Raw genomic sequence first — 21,870 nt, 5'->3', positions numbered from 1 at the left:
CTGGCCAGCAGAGTCAGATTTCATTGACACAATGCACTGTCAAGATCAAATTGGAAGCTGAATGTACTAACAAACTGTTTTTTAATAAAATCTTATTTGAAAAATAATTCACACCTATCTCACCTCTTGTTCCTAGTCGTCCCATTTTATATTTGGGTCTTTGTTTTTCATGCTCACAGGCAGTAACTTCACACATGGTGCCCATCTCCTAATACAACTCTGTATCAGGAGGGTTTTAGTAATTAACAAAGACGCTTCCCAGAACTGGAAGGTATGAGCACTCAGGCATAACTAAACTGGTCAGTTTTATTGCAAGTCCCCTTCCGCTGCAACCATTGCAAAGAAATGGGACTTAAAAGTATGTGTGTTAATTAGTCTAATTAATTTCTATATAGTAAAGAGGGAGAGGACAAACCATAAAATCCTGTATTTGACCAAAAAGACATGGAAGTCGGGTATCTTGACTTTGGGATAGTTCCATAAGAGATACATTTTCCTCCCTCTCCTACATGCAGCATCTCCAATAAAAATGAGCACAATTCTCATAAATCTTTGCTTAGTAGTTATCTTTGTACCTTCACATATAACAAAAGTTTATTCCCATATTTACTATAATAAAATGATATATGTATTCCAGAAATGATGCCTTTTAACATGATGCTGGGTATGATTCTCTCCAGATCTATGGAGTCATTTGTCTCCCATAGCCCAATCTGAAGATATTGGAAAAGAAAGTGAGTGTACATGGATTTCACTTTGGAATTTATTTTGGATGTTTACTAAAAACTTGGGCTGTTGATTAATGGCAGCTAACTCATTCGATTAACTAGAAAAAATTAATCACGATTAAAAAATTAATTGCGATTAATTGCACTGTTAAATAATAGAATACCAATGGAAATTTATTAAGTATTTTTGGATGTTTTTCTACCTTTTCAAATAAATAGATTTCTATTACAACACAGAATACAAAGTGTACAGTGCTCACTTTATATTATTTTTATTACAAATATTTGCACTGTAAAAATGATAAACAAAAGAAATGATATTTTTCAGTTCACCTCATACAAGTACTATAGTGCAATCTCTTTATCATGAAAGTGTAACTTACAAATGTAGATTTTTTTTGTTATATAACTGCACTCAAAAACTAAACAAACAATGTAAAACTTTAGAGCTATAAACTATAAGTCCACTCAGTCCTACTTCTCGTTCAGCCAATCGCTAAGACAAACAAGTTTGTTTACATTTACAGGAGATACTGCTGCCTGCTTCTTATATACAATATCACCTGAAAGTGAGAACAGGCGTTCAGGTGGCACTTTTGTAGCTGGTATTGCAAGGTATTTACATGCAGGATATGCTAAACATTTGTATGCCCCTTCATGCTTCGGCCACCATTCCAGAGGACATACTTCCATGCTGATGATGCTCGTTAAAAAAATAAATGCATTAATTAAATTTGAGACTGAACTTCTTGTTGGCAAACTGTAGGTCTCCTGTTCTGTTTTACCTGCATTCTGCCATATAATTCATGTTATAGGGTCTCGGATGATGACCCAGCACATGTTCGTTTTAGGAACACTTTCACAGCAGATTTGACAAAACACAAAGAAGGTACCAATGTGAGATTTCTAAAAATAGCTACAGCACTCGACCCACAATTTTAAGAATCTGAAGTGCTGTCCAAAATCTGAGAGGTATGAGGTGTGGAACATGCTTTCAGAAGTCTTAAAAGAGCAACACTCAGATGCAGAAACTACAGAACCCGAACCACAAAAAAGAAAATCAACCTTCTGCTGGAGGCATCTGACTCAGATGATGAAAATGAACATGCATCTGTCTGCTCTGCTTTAGATCATTATCAGGCAGAACCCGTTGTCAGCGTGGACGCATGTTCTCTTCAGTGGTGGTTGAAGCATGAAGGGACATATGAATCTTTAGCACATCTGGCATGTAAATATCTTGTGACACCGGCTACAACAGTACCATGCAAACACCTGTTCTCACTTTCAGGTGACACTGTAAACAAAAAGCGGGCAGCATTATCTCCTTCAAATTGCAACCAAACTTGTTTGTCTGAGTGACTGACTGAACAAGAAGTAGGACTGAGTGGACTTGTAGGCTCTAAAGTTTTACATTGTTTTATTTTTGAATGCAGTTCTTTTTTGTACATAATTCTACATTTGTAAGTTCAACTTTCATGATAAAGAGATTGCACTACAGTACTTGTATGAGGTGAATTGAAAAATACGATTTGGTTTTTTTACAGTGCAAATATCTGTAATAAAAATAAATATAAAGTGAACACTGTAGAAGTTATATTCTGTGTTGTAATTGAAATCAATATGTTTGAAAATGTAGAAAACATCCAAAAATATTTAAATAAATGGTATTCTATTATTGTTTAACCGTGCGATTAATCATGATTAATGTTTTTAATCACTTGACAGCTCTACTAAAACCATAAATTGCTGGCCACTAAATAATTACCAAAACTGTAAAATAAACCTAATAATGTTTCAAAATAAACTTTAGTGACTGAGGCCTGTACCCAAAAGAATATTTTTCAGAGTAAGGTCTGTGGGCAAGGAAAAAAGACGTTTAAAAATTGAATGGTGCAATTAACGTTTTTCAGTAGAAATTCTTGATTTTAAAACTCATACTACCAAATCCCTGATTGACAATCACTTGATTTAAACTCCAATAAGCTGGACTACAGTAATGAGGTTTGTACATATGGCAGGCTTTTGTCTCTGTTCCTCTATAACTATACCACAAAACACGCCACTGAAGCAGCAAATCATGAGGGTGAGAGTGGATTCAGATTCAATTCATGATTTATTATTTCAGAAAGTGAAAAGCAGCAATAGAGCCCAGAGGAACAGGGGACGGACATGCACCGTAAAAAGTATAACAACAATAAGCCCAGTTACACGCTGGATTTCTTGAGGGCTAGGTACAAAAATCACATCTGTATGGTCAGGATGCAGCAAAAATATCAGCCTCAGGATTCACCTTCTCCCCAGTTAGTACGCATTGAATGTCATGGTATGACACAGCAGGTTTATGCTGAGTCAGAACCTGTCATGCGCCTCCTACAGATGACTCACCTGATCCCAGTTACTTATTTCATGCTCCTGACTTTTTACCTACTTCTCTTACACAGGGAAATGTTCTGTGTAACATTAACAGAATCACCAGTTAAAATGGATTTTGGAGCATAGGTTAAGGGCCCGATCCAACTCCTGTTAAAGTCAATGGAAAGATTCTCACTGAGGCCAACGAGAATCTATCACTGACTTTAATGTGAGATGGACTGATCCCTGAGGGATCATATACTCCGGTCAATTTCATGGCAAAAGGAAAAGCTGTACCTTTGTTTTTTTAATGTTTAATCAAATGTATTAGCAGCAGCACCCATATGTTCCCTATGCAGTTGTACAGGGTCCTGCAGATCTTCTGCTACACACTCAATCCCTCAGGTTTAGTGCCCCAATCACACCACCAGCCTACTGGCTATTTCTAGCAGCCGGGTACCTGCACCCTTCCTCTCCTATAGGTCTGTAAAACTGCACCAGTGGCAGACCCAGAGTTTGAATGACTACCAAACCCACACATCTGGTAGAGGAATGTGGAGGTGAGGTCTCTTCACACGTGGCAAAGAAGCTGTGTGGGACCCTACACATCTTTCTTCATAAAGATCCTCACAAATATAGAGCCTGTAGCCATCTGTATCATAGATGAAATATAAATACTACTATGAAATATTGGACAATTTTTATACTAAAAATATATTTTATGAGTCATTATATCTAAAACATTAAGAGACGTTGCTAATGTATTTTCCTTAACTTTGTAAATAATTTTGAATTGCTGTTGGCAATAACTAATTGTAAACCTGAACTAGCTCTGTTCCCTCACCAGAACTTTTTTCTCTCCATTACATTTGCACATTGGTTTGTCATGGTAGGGCTGCCCACTGGCAAGGAGAGTTTTTGATTTTGAACAACATTTTCAAGGAACTACATGGACTTTGTGAAATAATATGCAAGGAGAAAAAGGTAGATACAATTTTAAGCCTGGCATCTGAAATTGTCACCTGGAGAAACGTTACAATACCGTGTAACTACGGAGAACAGATTTCTCATCTAAAGGAGAACTTGTCGGGTTTTGATAGTGTTACATTAAAAGGAATAGGTCTTGGATGGCCTTTGTTCGAGTCTGCAAGGGAGGAGGAGGGGGCAAGAAGCCTCCCCTACCCCGCTCAGTTCCTCACATAGGACCAGCTACAGTCTTCCTCTTTGCTCTCCTAAGCACAAGGTCTCCTAATGTGGCTGCTAGAGAGAAGCAGTTCCACATCACAACACTCAGGCGGTGGCTAAAGTCTGGTCTACACCTAAAACTTAGGTTGATTTAGCTACACCAATCAGGGATGTGAAAAAAAAATCACACCCCTGTGAGACATCGTTAAACTGACATAAGACCTGTTGTAGACACTGCCAAGTCAATAGAAGAATTCTTCTGTCAACCTAGCTACCACCTCTTGAAGGAATGGATTTACTACAGTGATGGAAATACCCCTTTTGTTGGTGTAGCAAGTGTCTATATTCCAGCGCTACAGTGGCATGACTGCAGCTCTGCAGCTTTGTCCCTGGAGAACAGGTAATATAGTCATACAACAGAAAGACAAACTAGAGCCCAAAGTGTACAGGAAAAGTCTTATTACCAGTTAGTATTATACCATAACAATGATTTTCACTATCAAAAATTATATCACAAATTGTGCATTCATCACCATGATACAAAAAAAAAATTTTAGAAAGTTTTTGAAAAATCCCAAACTTGTAAATGAAAGGAAATTGTTTAAAATCTCAAGCCAATAAAATAACAGATATTTTAATAACAACAGATATCTGCTACTCTGAAACCAGGTATTTTTAAGAGCTTCTAAGTCTACACACTCCTGCACACCAATAAAGAGTTAACTTTGTTGGCAGGAAACAGATAAGTGGAAAAATCTCCAACCACTTCAAATCACTATAACATCTAACTGGTACTATGGCATTCCAATGAACCAGCCATCACTGTTTGAATACATAACATACGTCAGTGGCTCTCAACCTTTCCAAAACTACTGTACCCCTTTCAGGAGTCTGCTTTGTCTTGCGTGCCCCCAAACTTTCACCTCACCTAAAAACTACTTGCTTACAAAATCAGACATAAAAATACACAAGGGTCACAGCCACACTAGTACTGAAAAATTGCTGACGTTCTTATTTTTACCATGCAATTATAAAATAAATCAAATGGAATATAAATAGTGTACTTACATTTCAGTGTAGAGCATATAGAGCAGTATAAATATGTCATTGTCTCTATGAAATTTTAGTTTATACTGTCTTCGCTAGTGCTTTCTATGTAGCCCATTGTAAAACTATGCAAATATCTAGATAAGTTGATGTATCACCCCTGGAAGAGCTCTGTGTACCCCCAAGGGTACATGTACCCCTGGTTGAGAACAACTGATATATGTAAGAAGGGATTTAAGGAGTTACCCAAGTAACTGAAATTTTGCTATTAACATGTACTTGTTTCTCATTATTTCTTTTGACTCATAGGCATTTGCAGTAAACCCTTCCAAAAACAAAGTGAATTCTGTATTTGGATGGCTAGATCCTTAGCAATAGGACTACACGGTGAAGATTAGTTGCAGGTGCCAAGGTGATGTAAAGGCCACCTTTGCCTCCACCAATCCTAGACATGCTCTAGGCAGAGAAAGTCCCTGGGCATAAGTTAGAGCAGTCTGAAGGCTTCCAGGGGCTGACACAGCAGTCAGGGATCAACCAAACACAAGAGAGTCCCAAACTTGCTCTTTCCCCCCAAACCATGCCTCTTACACAGGCTGCGGGAAGAGGAAGTGGTGTAGAACAGCAGTTCTCAAACTGTGGGTCGGGACCCCAAAATGGGTTGCAACCCCATTTTAATGGGGTCACCAGGGCTGGCTTAGACTTGCTAGGATTCAGGGCTGAAGCCTGAGCCCCACTGCAGAGGGCTGAAGCCAAGGCCCAAGGGATTCAACCCTGGGCAGCGGGCTCAGGTTACAGGCCCTCTGGCTGGGGCTGAAGCCCTTGGGCTTCAGCTTTAACCCCTACCCCGCACAGGGCAATGGGAATCAGGCGGACTCAGGCTTTGGTCCCACCTCCTGGGGTTGTGTAGTAATTTTTGTTGTCAGAAGGGGGTTGTGGTGCAATGAAGTTTGAGAACCCCTGGTGGAGAAGACTTTACTCTGGCACTAGCTCATGAGAGGATCCTCTGACATTAGGATGACCTTCCCATGGTTGGATACAGTGGTTTTAGGGCTGTTCCGTGCCTGCAGTGTAGAGCAAAGGAGCAGACAGCCCAGTGTGACAAATTGGGGAAATGTCTGTATCATTTCTTATTAATATTAATTGTTTATGACTCTGTTTCTCTGTTCAAACCGGCATTGTTACCCCCTGAATGTGTAATCAAATCAAAGGAGGCTGCACAAGGGGGGCTGTTTAGGAATTCACGAAGGGTAAATAATGATACAGATAAAAGAGCCCCTAACGTACCCACTTCAAAGGAGTTAAGATAACAACAGCTGGGACATCAACTGGAGGAAGAATCTACCTGGCTGGCACAATCCCAGTAAGGATGTGTTTCTCTTCCCAAGGCTAGGGCTGAGATCAAATGACCTACAGGGGTTGAAAAGGTGCCCTGGCAGAAAGGGTAGTGGGGGAATGGTCACCTCAGCTAGAAGCTGATAAAGGGACACAGAGTCAGCATACAACAAGGCTGACACCCAAGACAGAGTGGGTTCAGCAAGAGTCTTCAGCAGAGAGTCATCAGCAAGCAAGCTGTAAATTGTCCCCTGTCTTCTCTGGGCACCAAGGCTAAGTCATATCTACCTAGGGACTTGAGGAGAAAGCCAAGCACAGGCAAGAGAACGTGTGTAGATGTCTTTGCTATTGTTGACTCTATTTCTCTAAGCTCTGTGTATAATTTGGGTAAAATATACCATACTTTATTTTGGAGAAACTGCTTTAGTGTCACTGCATGCTATTCCTGACCACAGGCTCCCAAAAGAGAACTCCTGCAGGGTCCAAGCCTAGCTGGACCTACTAGGTAACACAGTTGGCAACCAGAAACCCAGGCAGAGAGTGGCTGGATTGCAGGATCCTGTCCCGAGGAGAAACGGAAGAACAGGCCAGCTGCCTGAAATGGATGCCCTCAGGGGACCGGGAAAGTGTCTCAGAACGGGCAACCTCTCCAGAGACCATGACAACCAGGTACTGAACTTAATGATTAAGGATAAAATTGTGCCACCTTTTATCACCTTGGGGAGCACTCACTCCGAATGCCTTTAGCTGGACTACTTTCATGGCGTAAGTGATTCCAACGGTTAGTAAGAGTTGCAAAGCTGGACCCTAAATTACAGGGCATTTCATTCACAGTTCATCTGACTGTACAGAAGAGCACATATTTACTTCACAGCAACATAACTCATTGTACAAACTCTCTCTCAGGCACGTTCTAGTTCAGACAGGTATTACTGCAGAGACACTTCCGAGCTTAGATCAGAGAACTAAAGAATTTTACAGTAACTGGAACATTTTAGGTTTTATGCTTGATCCATGTACCTCTTTCCCTTCCCACAGTTAGCACCCCACAGTGACTAATATTCTGAGGTAGCGATACCTCTCCCTCCATTGGCTTAGATTAGACACAGTTTCCTGAAATAGTTAACTCAACAGTTTTAAACCTTGCCCAGCTACTGCAAAACATATAATACAAAGAAAACAGTGCAAAGTACAAATTTAACAGTAATCCCTTGGTGCCAGTTCCTCATTGCCACAACTCAGACAAAGATGGAGACACGGAAATCAGTTCATTCAGTTATAATAAAAGAGACCTACTAAGGACTGGGAACAGTAAGCCCTTTAACCAGAGATGGCCAGCTGCCTCTCAGATCTGGTGAGTACCCTGTGGTTTACCTATTGCAGCTGATGTTTTTAATGCTATCAGCACTTTAAAGATGACAAAACCACTATATAAATAGGAAGAATCTGCCTCCTACTCCCTGAAAATTAAAGCTGGGCAAAACCAACAAAAATTATTTTGCACAAAAATTTGAAATTTTGACGTTATTTCCACTTCACAAGGTCGAAAATTTTCTGTCTCACAGAATTTTTCATAATTTTAACCAACACGTTGAAATTCTTATACATTTTTTTCCCTTTACTGAAAATTATTTGTTTTCTGTCTGAAGACTGAGCTTTTGGTAAATGAAGTATCTCATTAATGATTTTGAAAATAATGTTGATATAAATACTGATATAATTTCATTAAAATTTTGGTTAAAAATTGTGAAAAATGTAAAATGGCAATACTGTTGAAAATGTTTCTGTGATATTTCCATTAAGACTTCTTTAAAACAAATCTGTGTGTGTGACATGGCTTCTTTGAGTCTGTCTGTTCTGCAGTCAGGATGGTTGAAGCAGAACACACTTTTTTAGAGGATATCCCTTTAACAAGAAAAGTGAAAAAAAAAATATTGGAACAAGAGCATTCTCTGAAGGCTCCTAAGTAGCTGGTTTCAGAGTAGCAGCCGTGTCAGTCTGTATTCGCAAAAAGAAAAGGAGTACTTGTGGCACCTCAGAGACTAACCAATTTATTTGAGCATAAGCTTTCGTGAGCTACAGCTCACTTCATCGGATGGGAGGACAGTCTGGGAGGCAATCAAGGGAATGGGAGAGTCATGAGGTGCTTATTCATTAGCAGGTGGCATAAGAGAAAACACAAACAAAATATGTGAAAATACAATCCCAATCACGCAAAGATCTTTTGGGAATAGCTGGAGATGGCATAAGTCCCATCCAGAATCCAGTGGCAGAGGCCAAAGACGATTCTCTTCCCACAGCTACTACTTACATTAACACAAGAGCCTGGGAAGCCCCACAATTTATCACACTGTTGACAGGGAAACTCCAGGGTTTCCATGGCAGCAAAATGCAGTTTCTTGAGCTGCATGTAGAGAAAGGGTCAGATAACACATCTCTGGCCCCAGAGCAAGTAGAGGGAGAAAGAGTGTTTTCAGAACCAAGGCCCCACTTATGCTTTGCTACCATTTCAGTGAAGATGAGACAATATTCTTATTCTGTTCCTGTGAAGTTTCTTACACCTGCAACAGTCTGTGACATATGAGATATATTTCTAGCAAGTGAAAGACAGATATAAGGAACATCCTGGTCTTACCACAAGCTTAAAAAGTGGTTTTTCTTTGCAGGTTAAGTACCAAAGGCTATTTCAAATGATCTTCGTTTTGGGAATTGGTGGATCCCTGCAAGTTGGCCTTCAAATTTCTATGATCACTTACGCTTCTGTGGTAAGCAGTCTTAAGCAGCTAGAATATTATTTGGTTGTGTGTGCAATGGGACTGCATGCTAGCTTGAGGATGCTCCTTCAAGGCAATTCACCAAGTGTTTGCATTGCAACTATTCCTCCCTTTTCTATTCTATCCTGTAGGTCAGTGTTCCTCAAAGTGTACAAAATAATTGGGAGGAGGGGAGAGATGTATTTTCAGAATGCTTTATGCTGTAGCTAGCTTTTCTTCTGACAGATGGTGCAGTCAGTAAGTTAAGGCAGTAAGGTTGTGCATTTCCTTATTGCATAGTCCTGAGACCTCAGAGTGAATCTGTAAAGGATTTTTTTAAAGTAGGATTTTGCTTTACTTTACTTCTTGATGATGTATAAAGAAGACCTGAATGTGTGTGGGGGGGGGGGGGAAGGGGCGGGTTGTTTGTTTTTAAAAAAATCTTCTCTTTTCATACACTGGAAATATTAGGAATGTCAAGTTTGGTCTTCCCAGGTTTTGCTGAAGGACACTTCTTGGGGTTCTCAGAGCGTGGGTACTTTGAGGTCTCACACCATAAAGGGGAAGTGGTGTTGAATCTTTAATAAATAATAAAATAATAAAAATATCTAGCTCTTATAAGCTTCCTTCTTTTTCCAAAATACTCAATAATGACTGAAATTCAATAGGTGTTAACATAAAACAAAGAGTCAGATTATGCCTGCCTAGATCCATGTGGTCTGAGGTCATGATAGGGGAGTGGATGAAGACAGGACAAGCTGGAGATGGCATAGATGGGACACTCATCATCCCGCTCCTGTCCTAAGGTTACCAGGAAAAACTAATAGATCCCCACATAGTGTTAACTTTTCTGTATAGCCTCCCCACCCCCATCTTTGGGAGTGCCTTCTGCAGGCCAAGAGACAGAAGAGATGAATCCCTGACCTGAGGCACCCTTCACAGTTGCTCAGCTTAGAGTCTCAAATTTTGTGATGTCATTCAGTAACTTCATTAATTCTCCAGTCACCAGAGTATGTTCTAGGATAGACAAGATCTGCATTTCTAATGTAAAAAAGACTTAGAAGCAAGCAAATGTAATAAAATAAAACAAATACCTTTCAGATCTTTTTTATACACCCTAAAGAAGAGAAAAAGGGCAAAAGTCTAAATATATTTCCTTTGAAGGCAATGCCTTTTCCATGGGGATTCAATGTTATCCAGTGGATTTCACCTTACAGAGAAAGTAGAATTTTAAGGCTTCAGGACAGTGAAAATGAAAACAAGGTGGGCAATCTCACTGTAAAAGCACCACCAGTCATCTGTTTAAGAGAGGATCAAGACTGAGGTGCACTTGCAGAACTGCATGGGGAATTCTGTACTGTGTCTGACTTAAAGCCAGTGTCATTACCCTCTTATTTTCATAGCTATAAATTAAATCACAATTTTTAAGCAAATTCAAGGAACATCTCTGGAATTTTTCACTCCACTCTAAATATATCAAACTCTCTCTGGCCTTTAGCTCCTAGCAGTTCCACAGTGTGAAACAGAAAAGGAGCAATACAAAGATGATGTTCAAGGTCTCAGATTCAATAAGCAGCAGAAAAGTTTGGTGGAATTATGGGTTCTTTTTTAAATTATGTCTAATAGTAAGTCACCCACTTTTAACTTCTTCTAAATAGTGCCTGAAAATATGACAAATAACTAAGAACAATCCATTGGAGTCATGTTTAGTTAATGAAAATCCCCTTTTTCTTTCCCAGCATGTTAAAAAGTTTATCAATGAAACCTGGCAAGAGCGATATGGCTCTCCTCTTCATCATGAGACTCTTATGTTGCTGTGGTCCTTCATTGTGTCTGTCTTCGGTATAGGGGGACTCCTAGGGTCTATGGGCAGTGGATACCTGACTAGAAAATATGGCAAGTATGTATATATAAAAACAAGTTGCTAATCAAAAGTCATGAAACAATTAATGAGTGGTTGAGTCCTTGAGTGTGAAACATTCTTTTAGGTATTCTAGAACCAAACCATTTAGCACCTTGAAAGTAAGGATCAAGACCTTAAACCTGACGTAGTATTCTGTAGAAAGCTAGAAGAGTGAGAAGACTACTGGAGTGATATATTGATTAGGTAGACTGCTGCATTCTACATTTGTTGCAATTTCCTCAGGGCTGAGACCTTCAACCCTGATAGGCTATATTGCTATGGCCTAGGTGGGAACTAACAAAGACATCTATTATTGAGGCCTGGTTACCATCAGCAAGGAGGGGATGCTGTTTCCTAGCAAGCTGAAATGACAGAATGGGTTTCTTGGAGGTGCAACTAAGAGTTTAGCATCACTGAGAAGCACAGAAGTCCTCCTAGGCTATGGTCTGACTTTCTGAGTTGTGGGTATGTCTTCAAGTGGAAGAGTTGTGTCTCTAAGATCTTCTAAGTGTTTTCCTCTGCCAACCAGCATAACATCTGTATTACTAGCCTTCAGCTTCAGCCAGCTCTTTTTCATCCATATTCTTATCTCATCCAGACTCTTAGATAGTTGGCTGACAACAATATATTCCTAAATTGTGAAGGACAGGTAGAGTTGTATGCCATGTGCATATTGTTGACATTTGAGCCCATTAGGTCTCTGTTTTTCCTAGTGCCCCCATGTAAATATTTAATAAGGGCTTGTCTGCACTTAAAATGCTGCATGAGCGCAGCTTCACCGCTGCAGCTCTTCAGTGAAGATGCTACCTACCCCCATGGGAGGCTTTCCCATTGGTGTAGGTTCTCCACCTCCCTAAGAGGCGGTAGCTAGGTCAATGGGAGAATTCTCCCATCAGCCTAGTGCTGTCTATACTGGGGGTTAGGTGGCTTTAACTGTGTCACTCAGGGGTGTGGATTTTTCACACTCCTGCGCAATGGAGTTATACTGACCCAATTTCCTAGTGTAGACCAGGCCTAAGACTGGGGAGAGAAGTGTGCCCTGAGAGAGTCTGCAAGTGATGGGCACAGTGGTGTAGGTGGGATTTGCCTACAGTTTTATGGAAGTTTCTTTTGCACTGTTACAGAAAGAAATGTCTAATGTGCAACAATCTGCTCATGCTATCAGCTGCATTTGTCATGGGCTTCAGTAAGACAGCCAAGTCCTTTGAAATGATTCTGATTGGACGCTTACTATGTGGCATCAGTGCAGGTGAGACTTCTCATATAAGTCAATTCTCTTTCCTATCCCACAATGCTTTGTCTCTCTTCAAATTAGGATTTCCCTTTACTTTGACAACAAGATGTCCAGATTCATCCTCAGTGGTGCAATGTCTCATTAGGTCATATGCACAGAAACAGCACACCTGCTACAACACTTATTCTTACACATATCAAAATGTTACCAATTCTGCTCACAAAAAACAAAGTTCTACTTTGAAAAAAAAATATCCCTAGAGCAGCCAGAGGAAAGTTTGGGCTTACTGTATAATGTGTAATTTTCTTGATGGGAAAGAAATGAATAGATACATACTGTTCTCAGCCTACTTCAGTTACAATCTGTAGTTTCAGCAGAATATGGTTCTGATCAACAAAATTGGAAAACAAAACAGAGGACAGTTTAAATCTAATGTTCTCATAAAGCTCTCAAGAAACAACTCTATTCAGAGCTTCACCCATTTTATTTTCTCTCTGTGAAAATTCTCAGTACACTGTCTTTACCCCTCCCTCAACACATGAACTCCTTTGAGTTAGGAAAATGACCTGGGATAACCAATAAAAGTAAATCCTGGCACGTAGCCCAGATGTCAATAAAAACTTCCCATGCTAATGCCATTATGTCTTCGATTTCTCACCTACACAAAAGGATACCTATTTCACCTCTTTCGTTTGGAAAGGGATCTCTTATTTTGAAACAAGAACTTTTCTAAACTGATGTAAGACAATGTTGCATTGAATGGCAGCATTTTTTTTCTTTTTGGCCCATGCACTGGGATGCTCTGTAATTTCTTCTATGAGGGGCACTGCTCTCGCCCAGAGAGAATTTCATCTGATTCAACAGAGTTTCACATCTTTATCCCTTTTGCTACCATATGCTAACAGGAAGGACAATGTCAGAAACTTGTTTACTTTAATATCAAACAGAAGTATGCTGAGATCACAGTATTAAGGGAAAGCTGTTACTTATCTAAAAGATGTAATATTTATTTTTAAATGCCTTTGTTTTCAGATTAAATATTTCACTCATTAAAAGATACAAATAACACTTTTTGCCCCAAATCTGCAACATTAATAACAATGTGCAAAACAGATACACATGACAAAAGTATTCATGATTTGCTCTGGAATCCAGTATTGCTTGCTACAGAAATAGCCCATAAAGTCCTAAAACCACAATTTTTTTAATTTACACTAATTTTATTTCCTATAATGGTTTTGTTTCGTCTCCTAAATTCAAGGCTTAGGAATTCCTCTACATCCTCAGTATGCTGGAGAGGTTTCCCCCAAGAAGCTGCGTGGATTTGCAAATTCTACTATCCCTCTTTTTGGGGCACTGGGAAAAACCCTTGGGCAAATTATGGGACAAAGGTAGAATACACTTACTTCCCTACCTACCTTTATTTCTCTATATTCTTTATCTTTCTGTTCATAGTTTCCATTTGCCCACGCATCTCTCCAAAAACAAAATCTGCTGAAGTTTTATTTTACAATATTTACATTTTTATACTCTCCAGGGAGTATTTAGGAACTGAGTCATTGTGGCCATTACTGATGGCCTCCTGTGGAATTGCAGCATTGGTCCAGCTGGTCACTCTGCCATTCTTTCCTGAGTCTCCACCCTACCTCCTGATGCATAAAGGAGATGAGGAAGGTTGCCTGAAAGGTAACTGAGAGAGTTCCCTGGTCCTCACTTTTATTTCTATTGGTTTTTTGGATTTGTGATGTTAATAGAACCTGTTAAGGGGATTTGTGATATTAGGTGGTACCAAGTTTCCCACTGCCCATAACTGATTCTGTGAATACAGATGAGCTACAGATTTTGATACATGTCTAAATTAGTAGACAAACTTTTCTTTGTAAAATTCTGTATTAGGGGAAGCTTTAGCTTTCTACCATTACCAGATAACTTCATTATTGCATTGATCATTCTGATTGATTAATGAGACATGGCCTGTCAGTTCAATGGAATAATCAGTGCAGATACTGAACAATTCATGCATTATCTACTCAGTAAATTCAATAGTTAACTGAATAACAAAGAGTGGACTAACATGATGGATTTTGTCTTTCTCATGGACAGCCATGAAGCAGTTCTGGGGTGAAGGGACTCATCAAGCAGAGATTGATGACATGATGAAGGAGAAGGCTACAATGAAAAGCACCAAGATTCTCAGTGTCTTGGAGCTAATGAAAGAAGCATCCTTGCGTTGGCAGTTGTATACCATAATTATTATTATAGTTACCCTGCAGATTTGTGGCATCAATACAGTTGAGTTCTTCCTCACTTTAAGTCTCAAAACTATTAGGCAGCCTTGAAAATGCTACAGATTCAGTATAATTGGCATTTGGTTAACATGGGAGTCCATAGCATTTCAGAATCTCACCACGCAATCTCAAATGTATATTTAAGAGAAAGAGTGATAGTTTTGAATACTGCAAGACTCCACACATCAGGGTTCTTGGGAGGGAAGAATGTGTTCTACCATGACATTATTGGATCTGTCCCTGCAGTGTCCATATATGTAGCTGTTTCTGATAGCTAGTGGAGATCAGCGGAGTGATAAGTAGTGGGACTACCTCCCGCCTATGTCAATATGTGCTGCAATTGTTCGCCATGGACGGCAGGCACCTAACTCTGAGCCAAGCTAACATGCACTCTGTCTAGGATGGGGAGTAATGAAAGCACACAAACTTAAGAATCGAATGTCAAAATTATTACATAGGACTCGTTTGCAAATTCCCACTTTGATGTGGGACTACTGGATTGAGGAGTATAATTATAAGGAGGTATCTTGAGCAACTATAGTGCAAGTCTATTTAATACAATATCATCTGACAAATACAGGTCCCTAGAGCAGCAGCAGCAACAGCAGAAAACTGATAAAACCTGGTCAGTGTCATATTCTGCTCCATCCTTGTGTTTAAGGATTGCATACACAAGCAGCACAGATTAAAAGGGCACAATTCTGTATTGCAACATTTCACCACCACATTACACTGCTGCACTGCATGGAGAAAGGTTCTTGACTCACCTTCAAGCGATCTAGTCAAACACTACTTCCCAAATGAATAGTAGACATTCACTGGAGCAACTGCCATACTTACAAACAGGAGCAGAGCCCCACCATTATTTCAATACTGTAGAGATCATTCCTTCTTATGTATAGTGGCTGGTCTTCCCTGACAAACAGTGTGTGTGTGTGGGAATACCACTTGCCCTGTGAAATGGGTTCCACTTAAAAACACTGAGTTCCTAAGGAAGAAATACACCATTCTATTCCGACGACAAGTCTTTAAAAAGCACTTAATGATATACGTCTATAAAGAACTGATGAAACCTCAGCAATGATGGTCTCACCGTCACAGGGTTTTAGCTACTGTAATGTTTTATAATAAAATATTTTAATTTCATAACATTTTACAGTGTTTTCATCTTTCAGTAATACAAAGTCTCACACCTACCCAACTTTATGTAGAACTGCAACATTGCAACACTGAACAGTAGAGACAAATCACAGTTCTCACTGGAGAATAGCAATTATTTATCTGGTGCCAGGAACAGTGTCACACATACATATGTAAGAGGTAGTTTACTTTTCTTTGATTGCATTTTCTAGATCTATGTTTATGCTTTTGAAGTGCTCCACACGGCTGGGTTTGGTGAAGACATCATCCCCTACATGTCACTGAGTGTTGGTCTATGTGAACTCCTCTCTTCTATACTCTGCGTAAGTAAAATTACACTGGGAATTGGTCAGAATTTGCTCCATCTGCAATTACATCAATGTGATTTGTATCCCTCAGAGCATCGTCATTGAGCAACTTGGCAGAAAGAGGCTGCTTTGCGGGGGCTATGGGATAATGGCTTTAATACTGGCTAGCCTCACAGTAACACTCGCCCTGCAGGTGAGGAAAATCTTTCCAATGAGTTCTTTTCCAATATCCACCCCATTTCTAACCCTTCCCATCAATAGTTCTACTGGCTATAGAAAAAGGCCAGTTGGCTCTAGAATCCCCAAAATAACTTTTGCTACCATGATGTCAGAGCTGGTAGTCGCTAAAGTTTGTCATGAGACTCCCCCAAACTTCCTCACACTCTGACGCAGGCAGGGCTGAACCTCAGGTAGATTCAATCTTGATTGGTTTCAGAGTAACAGCCGTGTTAGTCTGTATTCGCAAAAAGAAAAGGAGTACTTGTGGCACCTTAGAGACTAACCAATTTATTTGAGCATGAGCTTTCGTGAGCTACAGCTCACTTCATCGATAATGTCTTCTGCAGTTTCCACAGTATGCATCCGATGAAGTGAGCTGTAGCTCACGAAAGCTCATGCTCAAATAAATTGGTTAGTCTCTAAGGTGCCACAAGTACTCCTTTTCAATCTTGATTGTCCTCCTTCTTCTGTGGCCTGTGAATGTGGTGACTGTTAGCACAGTCTGCTGTATTCCTCCCTCCTTTACAGCTGGACCCAGCCAAAATGGTTAAAAGCTAAATGTGATCTCAACAATACTAGTATCATTGCTGTTGCTCCTTCAGAGACAGGGCTCTTGTGATACCAGCACTCCTGGAAGAGGAGCTGCTCCAAACTGCTTCCTTACCCTCAGTGCCTCCCACTTCTGTTTCATTTATGATGGATCAGTGTAGCTACAGAATCACTGGTCCAGGCTCCACCCTTCCTTGTGACCAACCCTCTGTGCACTATGGTGCAGAGACTCTTCTCTACATGGAGATGTGATCCATGGAGTGCAAGAGGTATAGTGAACAAGTGCCCAAAAGCTCTTTCACCCCTGTACAGGAGGCAGGATCTGCTGCATCCAGGGACCTCCATATATGTTGAAGGGGCTACAGAGGCAAGACTTGCCCTTAAAAAGAGGTGACCTCAACAAAAATGGAATTTTGCCCTTTTTGTTTGTTTGTTTCTTTATAGTGTACAAAGAGGCCTTGAAGGTTCTCTTTTAAGGATTCTTCTGTACATTCAAAATTCAGGTGTTATACCCTGGATTTATAGACAACTGGACAACTTGGAGATCTACCACAAAGAATCTATTGAAGGACAACATGATTATGGGAAAGGGAAAGTGATTTTTAGTCACCCTGCTTAAAGCATTGTTTTTGTTCATACCCATTTAACAAACACCTGGGAGAAAAACCTTTCCTTAAAGAATCAAGACCTTCACCCCTTCAACAAGGCATGAGAAAGAGATCTCATCTGGACTGTGAACTAACAAGTCCTTAACAAAATCAGGGAAGACACAATCCGGTATTCTTCATATTTCTAAAGTTAGGAAAAAGAAAAGCAAGCAGAATTTGGGAGGCAGGGAGAGAAGGGGTAGTCGGAAAATGAGGCCAGGGTGGAAACGAGGAACTATTTGTCACTAGCTGAACAGACATCACTAAGCTTTGTTTTCCTCTCTAGGACTGGTTCTTCTGGATGCCATACTGCAGCCTCTGTCTTATTTTGTTGTATGTGATCTTCTTTGGCATTGGGCCAGGTGAGTAGTTAGTTCAACAGAGAGGGAGAGAGACAGGAACCAGGCCACGTGAGTACAACAACATAGTAAGGAGATAGGGAAAATAAATAGCATATACCATTTAGGTATATGTGGAGTAACCGCAGAATCCAGAATGCTAATATGCACAAGGATAGGGAAAGAAGAGAACTAGACCACATGAATACATCTTCTTAGAGGAAGGAGAGAGGAGAGAGTGCATTAACGTGAGAGTAGAACCTGAGTGAAGGAAATTATTGACCTTACGTTATTGATTATATGACCTCAGAGGCTCAGGAAATACTTTTCTCCATCAAAAAGTCTTTCCCCCGCTCCCCAAAATATGTCATCTATGGCACTGATTCTGTAGCAGCATATGGCCTCCCAGTGGTTCTCAAACTGGGGGTTGGGACCCCAAAGTGGGTCATGACCCCATTTTAATGGGGTCGCCAGGGCAGGCATTAGTCTTGCTGGGGCCTAGGACTGAAGCCCAAGCCCCACCACCTGGGGCTGAAGCCAAAGCCTGAGGACTTCAGCCCTGGGCAACGGGGCTCAGGTTATAAGCCCCCTGCCCAGGGCTGAAGCCCTTTGGCTTTGACACCCCACCCCACCCCCCATCGGGGCAGAGGGGCTTGGACAGGCTCAGGCTTTAGTCCCCCCTCCTGGGATCATATAGTAATTTTTGTTGTCAGAAGGGGGTCACGGTGCAATGAAGTTTGAGAACCCCCATATTGGCAACACGAACTCAATAAATAAAACAGGAGAGCAGGCAATTGTGGTTGACCTAAGGCACTCTTTGATCAAGTATTAGCCCCAAATATGATTTAACATTAGGCACAGGCAGACTAATTTTGCTTAATTTTGAACACTCTTGAACATCATAGGTTCAGTAGCAAGACAGACTTGAAAAGTTATTTGGCTTGTGTTTTGCTAAGCAGAGAACAAAGAAGGTGCACAGAATAAAAATATTCATGGATAAAAACAGGGTGATAAAACAAAGCAGAGAGCAGGCAGAGTGAAAAACAGAGAGAGAGTCTGAAAAAAAGAAAGAGGAAAAGTTTAAAAATACATCATTATACACATGTACGCAGAGTGGATAATTAATTTGTGCCAGAGCAGAGATACTCAGACCTCAGTGGTTCAGGAGCCAAATTAGTGATCAACATTACCCAAAAGAGCCACAGTCATGTGAATTCACTATATATAATTTTCACAGCAAAATGACTGACCAGGTGTTCTACAATTGGTTAATAACATAGTATAAGCATCCTGATTGGTTAATAATTAAATCACTCAATGGTTTAATATCATGTGCTGCAAACAGCCACAGGAAACACATTAAAGAGCCATTTGTGGCTCCCGACCTTCAGTCTGAGTATCACTGTGCTACAGCTAGCTTTTGGGGTGACTCTTCTTTCATGCATAGTACAGGCTTCCTTTTACCTAGAAAAGCCTATTCGGTTTCAGCTGCCTTCCCTTCCCTTGGGGAGAGCATGGTTTGCTAACTCACAGTTGTTTAGTTAGTCCTGGGACCTCAAAACATAATCTGAAGCATTGGTAAAAGCCAAACTCTATGAGGTTCATCCATGCCTATCAATATCATCTAGTACATTGGGACATTAAAAAGGGAGAGTTCCATAGTCCTATAATAACAAAATAATGATGATAATAATAAGCACTTGTATAGCATCTTTCATGCCAGACTTTCAGACTGTTACAAATATTCTCACATCTTCCCAGCGAGTTAGTTACCATTTAAAAACTCAACATTTGCTACATATATTTCTTGATACATAGACTAGAAACTTACACAGTGGCATCTGAGTTACTACTGTAACTGTGGGTATTTTCTGTCTTCGTAATGGCAACACATCCTGGAATCATCATCACCAATAATTTACATGTAGGGAAACTGAGGCAGGGAGATTAAGGCATATATTCAATAATGTACTTAAGGATGTGCCAATGAGTTGACTCAATTATTTAAATGAGATTACTCCTATACTTCCCAAATTGGGGTCTAGATGGCTTGCCCATGGGCACACAATGAGTCTGTGGAGAAAAATAAATCAGAACTCACAAGATCCTTGCTTTCAGCTCTATATTCAGTGTGCATCCCATACAGCCTCTTACCTTGGCCATTACATTAGCATGATAGTTTTGTTATCTATTTTCACCAACAACTTTTAATGAAAGTTTTTTTCACTGGAGGGAGAGAGGAAAGAAAGAAGGTGAAGGGAAACAGAGTAGCTAAGAAAACAACACAGCAATTATTACTTGTTCATGTTTCATCTTCCTTTCAGCTGGTGCCACAATATCCATTAGGGTTGAAATCTTTGACCAGTCATCCAGACCATCTGCCTTTGTGATTGGTGGGGCCCTCAACTGGGTTGGAATCTTTGTGATTTGGATGATTTTCCCATTCATTGTGGTAAGTGATTCTAACTGGATCATTTCCCAACTGCTTCTAATTTAAACCACCTTGAGAGGGTTGCAGGAAAATGAGATGAATAAAGAGCAGTAAATCACAATGCTGGGTCAGTTTGGAATCTTTTGGCTCCTGTTCTGTGGAGACCACTTACGTAACATAGGTGGTGCATTTCATTTTTAGACTGAACTGATCTCAAACTCAAACATGTAAAGAATGACTTCTCCTTTATTTAAACATTATCTGACTTCAAAGATATAAAGTCACATTCAAGAATCTGAAAGTCAGAAGATTTGTTCATATTTCTCTCAATTTTTTTCCCCAGGAGAGCCTTGGTCAGTTCTTCTTCCTCATCTTTATGGGGATTCTTGTCACTTCTGGGATCTTTATCTACCAGTTCCTTCCAGAGACAAAGGGAATGTCTATCACTGAAATCCAAGAGGAATTCAATAAGTTAAATTTTAGGAAGAAATATGTCCCAGCCCTGGAGAAGAATGTCAGTGAAGATTATACTTTCTGCACTCAGCTCTGATTTACCATCAAAGGGAGTCAGGAAAAGGAAGAAAGAAGAGACATTAGTGACTTTCAGACTGGAAAATAAAGCCACACTGGACTGTCAGCTTTAATATCTTTTATTGGACCAACTTTTGTTGGTGAAAGGGATACGCTTTCAAGCCACACAGAGCCTGAGGAAGAGTCTCTCTCACCAACAGAAGTTGGTCCAATAAAAGATATTCCCTCACCCATCTTCTCTCTCTAATGTCCTGAGAACAAGTGCTGCTCTCCAGTCAACTCAGAAACAGGATGATGTCTGTTAGTAACAGATCCAGTGCTCAAGACTGGAATGACTGAGAACTCTGGCTTAACTTGGTGAACTGTAAATATTCTTTTATACTATCCGTCAATGAATCAAAGGTTGGCGTTATGTTTAAAACTTTTAAACAACTCTCAGCTGAACCATGAGTAAAGAGAGGAAATAGAAACCCACCTCTTCCAAAGTGACTTCCAATTGTCATTTTACAATACAAAACTGGGAATAGTGAAGTTATTCGGTTGCTCTCCAGGGCTTAGGTTTAGGCAGTGATAGATCCAAGAAAAAGTTAAAAAGAAAGAGGAGGGAAAATCCAATGTTCTTTTTGACCCAACATCATTGAATGGGAAAAATTTTGATTCACATCACAAAAGGATAAGAGCTCAGATAACTCTCCATAAAAGATGGTGTCATAGGCAGAACTAAGGTTGCTCAACACTTTCCACTCTAAGATTCTGCTTTCAGTTGCTCATAACTTTGCCAAATTTAAACTGTTCTGGCTGAAATTTTCCATGCTGGAAGTCTGACTCAGGCTGATTTCCCCCAACCCCTCGCATTCCCTGCTTTATTCTCCTTTAAATTTCAGT

General features: G+C 40.1%; 1 protein-coding gene across 1 annotated transcript; it reads left to right on the top strand.

Moving 5' to 3' along the window:
- The first annotated feature begins 7,974 nt into the window (after nucleotides 1-7,974).
- Nucleotides 7,975-21,004, top strand: LOC144275586 (solute carrier family 2, facilitated glucose transporter member 11-like). Its single transcript, XM_077834957.1, has 12 exons — nucleotides 7,975-7,998; nucleotides 9,311-9,409; nucleotides 11,137-11,297; nucleotides 12,425-12,549; nucleotides 13,796-13,925; nucleotides 14,072-14,220; nucleotides 14,638-14,825; nucleotides 16,175-16,285; nucleotides 16,362-16,463; nucleotides 17,972-18,047; nucleotides 20,348-20,475; nucleotides 20,798-21,004. The coding sequence occupies exons 1-12, from the start codon at nucleotides 7,975-7,977 to the stop codon at nucleotides 21,002-21,004; spliced, it is 1,500 nt and encodes a 499-aa protein (XP_077691083.1).
- Nucleotides 21,005-21,870: the final 866 nt, after the last annotated feature.

This window comes from Eretmochelys imbricata, chromosome 15 (assembly GCF_965152235.1).
Source record: "Eretmochelys imbricata isolate rEreImb1 chromosome 15, rEreImb1.hap1, whole genome shotgun sequence".
Classification (NCBI taxonomy): domain Eukaryota; kingdom Metazoa; phylum Chordata; order Testudines; family Cheloniidae; genus Eretmochelys; species Eretmochelys imbricata.
This window is presented reverse-complemented; position numbering and strand designations above follow the sequence as displayed.

What these genes read in the sequence shown, in the direction of transcription:
- LOC144275586 (XM_077834957.1), top strand. Translation starts at nt 7,975, where the DNA reads ATGGCCAGCTGCCTCTCAGATCTG. An exon ending in CCAGCTGCCTCTCAGATCTG is followed by an intron (nt 7,999 to 9,310) that starts GTGAGTACCCTG and finishes TTTTCTTTGCAG; the next exon opens with GTTAAGTACCAAAGGCTATT. An exon ending in CTGACTAGAAAATATGGCAA is followed by an intron (nt 11,298 to 12,424) that starts GTATGTATATAT and finishes GCACTGTTACAG; the next exon opens with AAAGAAATGTCTAATGTGCA.